The sequence below is a fragment of the Antrostomus carolinensis genome, unplaced genomic scaffold, assembly GCF_000700745.2.
Source record: "Antrostomus carolinensis isolate BGI_N321 unplaced genomic scaffold, ASM70074v2 scaffold21168, whole genome shotgun sequence".
Taxonomy (NCBI): Eukaryota; Metazoa; Chordata; class Aves; order Caprimulgiformes; family Caprimulgidae; genus Antrostomus; species Antrostomus carolinensis.
Window position 1 is genome coordinate 16,280 of NW_010333953.1, and position 10,940 is coordinate 27,219.

At 40.6% G+C, this 10,940-nt stretch overlaps 1 protein-coding gene across 1 annotated transcript in view; it reads right to left on the reverse strand.

Moving 5' to 3' along the window:
- Positions 1–226: 226 nt before the first annotated feature.
- Positions 227–10,940, reverse strand: part of LOC104529685 (phosphatase and actin regulator 1) — a gene marked incomplete at both ends in the record, with an annotated part of 11,177 nt that continues 463 nt past the window's right edge. Inside the window, 2 exons of the mRNA XM_010174058.1 lie at positions 227–383; positions 1,884–2,092. Coding sequence (XP_010172360.1) covers positions 227–383; positions 1,884–2,092 — 366 coding nt within the window. The remainder of the gene's footprint in view (positions 384–1,883; positions 2,093–10,940) is intronic.

A 10,940-nucleotide genomic window follows, 5' to 3' on the forward strand; every position in this document is an offset into this window, starting at 1 on the left:
AAGACAACCAAAGATCCCATATGATATACCAGGAAAATGAAATGAGGCATCGTATGGGAAGTTATATTGGAGCAGAAATAATGTCCTGAGTCTTTTTGCCCCTCTATGGCTTTTCCTCTTGAACATCGTGAACAAACAGATCTCAAATGTTTACAGACTAAGGATAAAAACTGCATCCCACCACGTATTTCCAAAAGCCAGAGTTAGAAAAGTGTTTGTCTCCTACCTTGTTAACTTTGTCCCAATCTGCTGCCTAAGTTCGAGCCTCTCTTCATCAGTCTGCATGGGGAGGATGTTCTTTTCCTCCAGCTCTCGCTTGGAAGGCCTGTTGCTTAGTTTGATGGCTAAAGAGTCCTTCCTGCAGACTTTCATTGCCAGGGAGCCTGTGGGAGAGACGAGAGGCTCTGCCAAAGAAGGTGTCATCGTTTCATTACAGCATGCAGTAGGCAAAGAAGTACTAGCCAAGGGAGGATACTAGGCTCTCCTTTACACTGATATGGACTATGGGAAAAGAGGTGTCAATTAACTTCATGTGCTAAATTAACCTCAATTCATACCATTATAAAGGAAAAGTTGCATTTGGTAGGTATACAGGAAAAATAAATTAAAACATTGCTCCACAGAGGGGAGTGGAGAAGAAGGGCTTGTTTTAGGAATTGCTAGTAGCATCTGTAGCTTTCTCCAGAACAGTGTTTCTGAACCATGTAACAGAATGAATAATTCAACCTCAGAACCTGGGCAGGCAGCAGAGCTACAGCATGTGGAATGTAATATCAAGACATCCAAGCCAGCACTAGAAGGAATCAAAAGTCAATCAGAAGCAGCACAGATCTCTATATACATTAATTGACACTGCTTCTCAGGCAGTGACAGTGGCAAAGACACTGTGAAAACCAGTGGCCTTTCACAGCTCCAGCTTGCTTTCTTAGGCTTGCACCCAAAGCAGTCTGAGCACAGAAGACAGACACAGGCAGACAGGGAGACACAAACCCATGAGAGGTGTTGGGCTTTGGCAGTAGAGTATGAGATAGTGCAGCTCTGCTCTGTTTCTCAGTTTAAGAGCAAAGACTGCTTAGTTTCACTTGCAGGGTAAGGGAGGATTCTGAGGAGATGAAATATGCCCATTTTAGAAACTTTTTTGGTGTGAGTTTTACAAAAGGGTGTCGCTTGTTTGTACTGCTCACAGTTTTCTGACAAAATCTAAGGGCCTGAAACTTCAGCTTGACCTGCAAGATGACAAGTAGTTGTCATCCACAAAGTACAGGATCTTGATTTCATGATGCCACACTGAGGTAGGAGATGGGTTTCTCAGACAGGTCAGGACAGGGCCACAGGTCACTCTCCAGACTGTGATTGTGATGTGGCTATCGATTAACTACTTCTCTTCTTATCTGAGTCCAGTTCTCTGATCATGACCCCTTTCAAAGTATGTGCAGACTCACAATTCTGACATGATTTAATACTTACTATATATATAAAAGCTCTGATTCTTTATCAGTGGCACTTATTTCATCCTCCTGAAGTAACTCTATTGAGTTGATCTTGACTTAAGCCTTAACTTAAGCCTTAAAAAGACAGGGCTTCTCTACACCACGGACACTTGGGAAAGTGAATCCAAAAGACAACCTGTAAGTGAATTAATATAAGCCAAAACAGTAATTTCAATTTTGTCTAAGAGCTACTCAGACAGGGATTCATGTAGATTAGGGAAATCAGTAAAATTTCTACCACTTGTTATTTTGGATTAATACGTAGTCAAGCTCTGGAAGATGAAAAGCCACAGTCAAGAAAGAAAAGTCACAGGCCTTGTATTTCCCTTGTGTAGTGAGAGTACAGAGGAAAAAATTAAATCAATGAGAAAGAAAAAACGGAATGAGTCTTACTTGTAAATAATGAGTTATCCTCATCTTCATCTTCCTCTTCCTCCTCCTCCTGTCTTGCGTAGAGGCAGGAAGAATCTTCATAGTCAGTTTCATGAGGCACATTTTCTTTATTGTCATCGCATTCGATCACAACAGTTGGCACTTGTCTCATGTCTGGAAGGCCTCCAGGTCCTGTTTTTGTAACACTTTCACCTGTGTGTAAACCAGAGCTGTTGGGAAAGAAAAAAAAATAACTCAACTAAAGGAAACAGCTCAATGGAAGACTGAGTTGGTTCTCTCATTGTATTTAGGAAAGTAGCAGTTTCTCATCCCTTTTTGAGAAGAAACAAGGACAGAAAGATCTTCATGACCAGCAAGACATCTAATGGGTTTAAACTGAGTATACATTAGATTTAAGGTACAACACTTGACAGGGAGAGGTAGGTCAGTGCCCAGGCAGAAATACTGGCAGCCAGGACCGAGAACAAAATATTGGCAGCAAATAGAGTCTCAAGGCTTAGTGGGAATTGCACCAGCTATCACCATCAGAGCGATAAGCATGTCTTCAGTCTGGTGTTTGCGTGACCTCTCCACTGGTGTGCAGGCAGTAAGGAGAAAATATCTCACCTAATGCAAAAGGTGGAGTAAAAAAGTGGGAGAAAGGAAAGGTATGGATTGTAGAGGAGGACTGTAGAAAGGCAGAGATAAACCATGACTTGCACTGTTTGGGCAATAAGATGTTGATGGACTTGAGGGGAAGGCAAGGACACAACCCTCTGAGGCTGAGGAGGGACCTTATTACTCTTTGTAACTACTTGAAAGGAGGTTGTAGGGAGGTGGGAGCTGGTCTTTTCTCCCAGGTAACAAGCAATAGAACAAGAGGAAATGGCCTCAAGTTGCACCAGGGGAGGTTTAGATTGGATATTAGGAAAAATTTCTTCACTGAAAGGGCAGTCAAACATTGGAACAGGCTCCCCAGGGAGGTGGTAGAGTCACCATCCCTGGTAGTATTTAAAAGATGGGTAGACGAGGTGCTCAGGGACATGGTTAGAGGTGGAATTGGTAGTGTTAGGTTTATGGTTGGACTTGATGATCTTAAAGGTCTCTTCCAACCACTATGATTCTCTGAAGCAGAGGGGACCAAGCATGTAAAACTAGGCTTGGAGAAAAGAGAATTTTGGAGCTGGTGAGAATAACAACAGGAGGGTGCTAAAGCCTGGGAGGTTTGTTTGCTAATGGCACAGTTATACATTGTGAGGGCTGCAGTGACGATATAGCCTTTCTCCTACCATGGCTGCTCATTTCAGTCAGATGCTGGAGATCAATCTGAATTGGAGCTAACATCGTATTTCTTTTGTCACATAAAGTGTGATTGATCATTTCCTGCAGCTTGCTAGGTTCAGACCTGTCGTCAGTACTGCTACCAGCTAGCTCTGTTTTCATGTTGATCTGAAAGCCCTTTACCACTGAAGGGAAAGGGCTTTCAGATCTACATCAATACAAGTAGCAAAACAGGAACATGAGGAAGTGAATATCAAAGTCAGGTGAAGGAAAAGTGAGGTACAGGACCAGGTTTCCCAACCCATTTTTATCTAACAACTCATGTTGCTTTTCCAATATGAAAGGAGAATGAAAGACTGGCAGACAAAAATGATGGCTGCTCAGGTTTATTTGTGAGTCAGCAGACACCGCTCCCTCCCTTAAGTCCCAGCAGAGGCAACCGCTGTATAAAAGGTGGGGAACATTTTCCTATCAGTCACTCTCTGTCAAACTCTCATTTTACTTTCCACAAGAAGATAGGTGTGAAACCAGATGTGCTGGGCAAGTTGCACTTGAGACACCTGAATTTGGGTCAGACCTTATTGAGTGTGGAGTAGCTTCAACTCCCTTGAATATTTTAGCCTGTTCAGAATACCAGAGGCATCTGCATCTTGAAAAAAAAATATATTCTTCCATTTAAATTATTTTCTACTGAGTCAACTTGAAAAACTTCTCTTTCTTCAAATAAATAATTTTGTTAATTGCAACATTTACTATTGCAGGCTAACCAACAATGAGAAGTGTAGCTTTACTGGATGCCTTGAGGAGAGGCGCTTCATTTCCTTAGTGATAATCCATGTTTTGTAGCACAAAGTATGAAAGATTCATGAAGAACTGGCTTGTGAATTTTTGTATTAGACTTCAAGGAGTTTGACCTCAACATTTTTTTTATCCTGGAAGCAGTTTTAGAATTCATCAGCTGAATTCTCCTAACAACACATAAATGCACTACAGTCTTTAAAAATATTCAACTAGCTTTCAATTCATTGATATGCTTTAATAATTTAATTAAATTGTTTTTTTATTAAATCTGTTTTCTCCGTAACCTATTTTTTGTGTAACTCTTTTTAAGAAGAAAGGTATTAAATTAAAAAACATGGAATTAAATTTCCAAGAGGAACTAATATACTGTGAAATTCTGTTAACATTGCTAAAAAAAAAATAATAATAAAGAAATAAAAAACTTCCAACGGTGAACGCAATCATTAAATCACTCAGTTAATTTTAAAACAATACATACGGAGACAATAAGTAGAATTTCATTAAGTCCCTTCTGGAAGTACAAATGAAAGGAGCAAAAAGTAGTGCAGCATCCAGGACCATTTGGTGCTTTCCTGTTCTGTGAAGGATGTATATAGGTTACAGATGCAGCTTTATGGGCGTGGCCATAGGTTAGCAGATATCAAAGTGGTTCACCAATTTAGGTTACCAAGCAGGTTATTGATGTCAACAAGATTTATAAATTACCATGCTAGATCTTTAATTGAACTAGTGATCTAGAAATAGGTGGCCTCTCATCTCATTGTAATTTTTCTGAATCATCCACTTTCTTGATAATACTACTTTCTATTTTAAGGCCCTCATTTTTCCTGGTGTTTTGTGTTCTTCTTGATTAAAATCAGCACTTTCCACATCTTTTTGATGAAGTCAGCTGTCTAAGCAAACTTGTGAAATACATGCAGTATTGCAGTATACTTAAGAAAGACAAATCAAGGTCACTGGATATTTCCATTGTGTATAAATTCCTCTGGGCCATTAGCAACAAACCAACATGGTCAGGTGGTCTACACCACAAAATTTTTTAACATTATTTACCAAAAACCACACTATTGTTTCAAACAGTCCATTTATAATCAGGTTCATGTTTTGGAAACAAAATTAGAGAATAAAGCTACAGCTAAGCAAGTACTTAAGAAAAATGTATCTTAACACATAGATTTCAATAATTCATAGCTGACTAGTACAAGCACTTGCAGTTATTGTTGTACCATCTTTACGTGATCAAAACAGCAAAAAAGTTACACCACTATAGCTTGGATTGTTTCGAATGAGAAAAGATTTTAAAGAAAAATCAGAATTGAAGTATATGAGTGACTCAAGGCACAGACAAAATCTAAAAATAAAAAAGTGAAATCTGTCCTGCAAAAATCTAACGGGGAAAAAAACTCCAGGCTTCTCATCTGTCATCCTGGGCTCTTTGATTTTGGAATAAAGAGGTACATTTTTATCAGCATGTTTTCAGTTCCACAGCACACTCTTCTGTACTTACCAGTTAAAACAAAAATCTGAAAAAAAACCCCAAACTTCAAACGATTGTATATACATTTCTACAATACAGACATGTGTGTGAAAGACAAAGAGAGAAGGCAGAGCTATAAATATTAAGTGTTTCTATCTGTAGGCAATGCTAAAGTTTAGACAAAAGGCAATTCTTTTGACAAGTTTTATGGAAGATAAATGTTTTCTGACTCAAATATGTTCTATAAGATTTACAAGACACTGGCAGGAATGTCTAATGCATTTCATTTCATAAATCTACAGTCTGAGGCTGAACTGGGTGTCCCAGAGGAACTGGTCTCACACAGTGTCTTTTTGGACACAGCCATTTTTCACTGCTCTGCCACAGATGCAGTTCTAGCTCAGGGTGAGATATTGCCACTTAGCAGCTCTTTAGTACCTACTCTGAACAAACTGAGGCCTTGATTCAGCTGCCAGTGTACAAGAGCCCACAGAGTAATTGAAATTAACTGTCTTACCAGACAGACTGAGAACTATATGGGCAAGGCAGAAAATAAGGTTGTTACCGGGACAGAGCTGCCCAGAGAGGTTGTGGAGTCTCCATCTCTGGAGATGTTCAAAACCCACCTGGACACTTTCCTGTGCAACCTGGCTGCTTTGTCAGGGGGGCTGGACTAGATGATCTCCTGAGGTCCCTTCCAACCCTGATAATTCTGTGATTTCAAATCAAGAAGCTGCCTAAGTAAAAAATAAAGATACATTCCAGAGGCACAAGAAGGTTCCTAAAGCTTCTTTTGCTGCTGCTCATGACGCAGGGCTTTTGGGCATGGTCCTTCTTCTCAAATTCAATTCACTCAGGAGGATCAAGCCTTCCATGGCTTTTGGTGGCAGGGGTTATCAGCTTTTCACCAACTGTTAAAATGCTTTCTGAAATGGTAAAAATGATCCCAGAATGCAGAGTTTTACTTATGTTTGACACATACCCTTTGGACTAAAGGGGAAAGTCATTTGCAGTAGGGCACAAATTGGTAACAGAGGTTGCAGAAAAAAGGTCATGTGGAAATTACACTCTTCTCTGTTTCAACTTAATCTATCATAAAGCTGGTAATTTATCAGGGAAAATAGAGGCAAACCAGCAGCACAAATGACATAAAAGTTATACTATGACAAGGGACAGACTGCCCTTCTGAGAAGAGGTTATGAATAGATGCTACAAGTACCAGAAAATGTTTGCAATCAAAAGTGTTACGTGTGCAAATGAACTATAGTGTCTGTAATAAAACTGAATTAAAAAATCCAGGAATTTACTGTCATTTTAAGTCCCAAGAACAAGTGTGACTTGAATAGCTATTACACCCTTTTAATGTACCTTAAGACATTAACTTATTAATATGCACTAGGTCTAGGTGAGGCAGTAACATGCAACCACTCCTGCAGAGGGAAGAAAGAGAGGTAGAGAAGCTCAGTAGCTTTCTCAAGGTCAAAGACAGCAAAATAACTTCTGGCTTCCAGGCTGGTACAGAGGGACAGCTGATTTTTCTCTGGCAAGCTTCTGGCTCATTGGTAAAGGACTGATTTGAAATATCAGTCTTCAGATGATGATAGACGATTCAAATTCCAGAGACCTCATCTACGAAAGCAAAAAATCCAGATTGCTAAAGGAAGGGGATGTTTTAGTCTTTCATTCTTTGTTCCTATCCACACTCACAGTCCTGGTGGAGGGAAAAGCTGTAGGTCTAAGAAAAGTTTACTGGGAAAAATGTCCAGTTGATATGAATTGGTTATGGCTGCAGCGAGTATCAATGGAGTTTAACAGACTTGAGGAGCTTCCACTGCACCAGGACCAAAGAAACTAGACACAGGGAAGAAAAAAAAAATTCCTGAAAGAAAAAAAAGAAAAAATTCAGAGCAGAAAACTGATCTGCACTTCCCTACATGATCCTCCCTTGTTAAAAACAAAATAATCTCCCAAATCACCAGACTTGGCAGCATCATGGCAATTATTCTAAATAATGTTGTAGGATTATTTCAAGATAAAGACAGATCAGCAAAATTAAACATTCCCAATGAACTTAGCATCCCCCAGAAGGTGCCTCAAAGCCAGGTCAGGCTCTCTCACCTCCTCAAGATTATTGACCCAACAGCAGTGACCCAGTAGTGTGTTATCCTGGAAGGAACACTAAAGCTCAGGATCTCACTGCATATCCTATGCATATGCAATAGATGTGAGCACACCACCAAATTTTATATAGAGGAAAGCAGATCTAGTATCTGTGCAGTTTTAAAAAGCTCTCCAGACTTCTGGGCTGAAGTGTCCAATGACAAATACTGTAGTATGATTTCCACTAGGTTTAATCCAGATATTATAAAATTAAAGAAAAAAAACTGCTGCCAAAAATATTAGAAAACAACAGCATTTCATGCAAACAATCCTCTCCCAAGTTAAAGATGTGTATTTGAAAAATCTGCACAAGTTAGTAAATTCACCAAGATCACAATGTGGCTTCAAAAAGCAATTTAAGAACTTAACAGCAAGTGTCAGCTCCCCAGACCCTTTTACCTGTAAATACTATGAAAACAACAATTGCTGGTGCAGAGGAAACAGTCATCACCTATTTTCTCTCTTGTGAGTGCAAACTCTATTGATTTGTTTTGATGAGGAGAATAACTTAAGTACTCAGTACTTTATTTCATGACTGAAATAATAGTTAATCAACGAAAAAGGCTATGAAAAATCAACATCCTCATGAACTAGGACTCATTTTCATTTTAAACGTGAAATATCAGTGCCACAACCTTTTCTTATTTTCTTCTGCAAAGGGAGGCAATTGCTTCGTATTAGGAAATCAATCCTTGCCTATTCAGTTTTTAACAAGCAGCAGAGATTTAGCTTCAAATTAATAGTTAAAACCAAACAGCATCACCTTCTTTAAATCAGTTAAAATGTATTTGTAGACATAAACTTGATGGATGCCCAGAAATTGGAGCATTCATTGCTGTGAGGCAACTGATGCCACAATGAAGTCATACTCTGAGAGGTGTCACTGAGCTCAGGAGAACAAAGTGCCTTCTGCACGCAGTGTGAGCCAGACAGTAAGACATCTGACCTGTGCTGGGGACGGCATGGGCAGTGCAGTTGCAAAGGGACCTTTGGGAGACACCAGCTGCCCTCTGTGCTTGGTGCACCCAGCTTTGGGGCGGTGCAGATCCATTCGATCAGCTCTGACAGCAATGTGAGAGGTAAGTGGGTAGTCACTGGGCACAGGGGGTGAATGTGGATAATCTTTCACCACTACAACCCTTTTACTGATGGGAACAGGAATCTCCCTCATAGCCCTATCAGTTTTTTCCCCAGCAGAGAATTCCCCCATGCTACAGAAACACCAGTCTCCCACACTGTCCTGGTTTTGCTAGGATAGAGTTAATTTTCTTCTTATTAGCTAGAATAGCTGTGTTTTAGTTTCAGTGTGGGATTTGTTATGAGGAGAAGGCTGATAAGGTACTAATGTCATTAGTTGCTGCTGGAGCTCAAGGTCATTGTGTTTTTTTGCTACTTTGCAAGTGCAAAGGACTGGGAGGGAGAAATGTAGTAATTAGCAAAATCCCAAACTGGCATTTGGATGTCCCAATGAGATATTCCAGATCATATCACGTTATGTCAGTATATTAACCAGGGTTGACTGGAAGACAGGGATATTCTCTCAGGGATTGCTCAGGCTCGCTCTTCCAGGGTTTCAGTTTTGGGACTGTCTCTGCTCCAGGATCACTGGCTGGGACAGGCTGGGCATTGGTCGGCGGGTGGAGAGCAATTGCACTGTGCATCACTCATTTGCATATTCTGTTATTACTGTTGTTACCATTATCATTTTATTTTAATTAGTAAATAGTTATTATCTCAACCTATGAGTCTCCTTGACCTTTTTTTTTCCAATTCTCTCCCCTTCTCCCTGGAGGCAGGGGGAGAGTGAGAGAGCAGGCTGGGTTTGGCTGCAAGCCAAAAGGGTGAAACCACCACACACATATAACCACAGAGGTCTCGCTATCCTGGTACTAAACTAAGTTGGCAGCATGGGACAGCTTCTGGTTCCCTGACTCTTTTTTATGCAATAAGGAGAACCTGCTATCCCTAATCAAGTTCTTTTTAATTATGCACTATAATAAAGGTATTATTACATTATCACAAAGAGGTATTCAGGCAAATCATTAGGCATTTTGTCTGTTAGACCAAATACTTTAGGATGATCATACAGAAAGATGATCTGATGCTCCTAAAACAAGCTGGCTACAAAGCTGCCCTTAGTACTAAATAGAACATGTAATTTTTTGGACTACCTTCCCTATTCTGGAACTTGCTCAATTTTCCTCTACAAGACAAAATAAATTTACAAAGCTTGCTGATCTTGCAGTCTATGAGGACAGCTTGCATTTATAAAACATGCTTCACTTACTCAGACTATTTGAAGCAACGTTCAGAGATACCCACAAATGACAGTAATAAAAACCAGCCTGAAGTTGTGTAAGGCTCTTCTGATCAAATGTACAACCTTCCCCCAGATGCAAATAGCTAAGATGGCAGCTGCTGGGGAATGGGTTAAATATTTATTTTAAGATAAAACATGTAATTTAATTTAAAGCAACTGAAATAGTATTAAAACCCCTCTGAGTGACTTGCAGGAAGTCCTCATAGTTTGTTTCGAGCTAAGTGGTAATACTAATCAGATGCTCTGGTTGAGTGGCACATTTGGTTTTTATTGCTCTTTTCTGAATCTTCCAATCTGAATTCTCTTTTTCCCCCCCAATCCTCCACATAAGCAGAGCTTTGCAGTTAGAGGTTCTCCTCCCCCTCTACTCTGCCCTGGTGAGGCTGCGTCTGAAATATTGTGTCCAGTTCTGGGCCCCACAGTTCAAGAAGGACAGGGAACTGCTGGAGAGAGTCCAGCACAGAGCCACCAAGATGATGAAGGGAGTGGAGCATCTCCCTGATGAGGAAAGGCTGAGGGAGCTGGGTCTCTTTAGCTTGGAGAAGAGGAGACTGAGGGGAGACCTCATTAATGTTTATAAATATGTAAAGGGTGAATGTCATGAGGATGGAGCCAGGCTCTTCTCAGTGATGCCCAATGGCAGGACAAGGAGCAATGGGTGTGAGCTGGAACACAGGAGGTTCCGCTTAAACTTGAGAAGAAACTTCTTTACAGTGAGGGTGACAGAGCCCTGGGACAGGCTGCCCAGGGAGGGTGTGGAGTCTCCTTCTCTGGAGACATTCACGACCTGCCTGGACGCCCTCCTGTGTGATCTCATTTAGGTTCCTGCTCTGGCAGGGGGATTGGACTGGATGATCTTTTGAGGTCCCTTCCAATCCCTGACATTCTGTGATTCTGTGATTATGCACTCTGCAGTATATACTTCAAGCCAGGCCTGTCCTATTCACTCCATCAGCTGTATTACCCAGCTCCTTGAACAGGACAACGGGGTTCAGGAATTTTGTTCTTTTTCTCCTTTCTGCCACAAACTTGTCAAAGA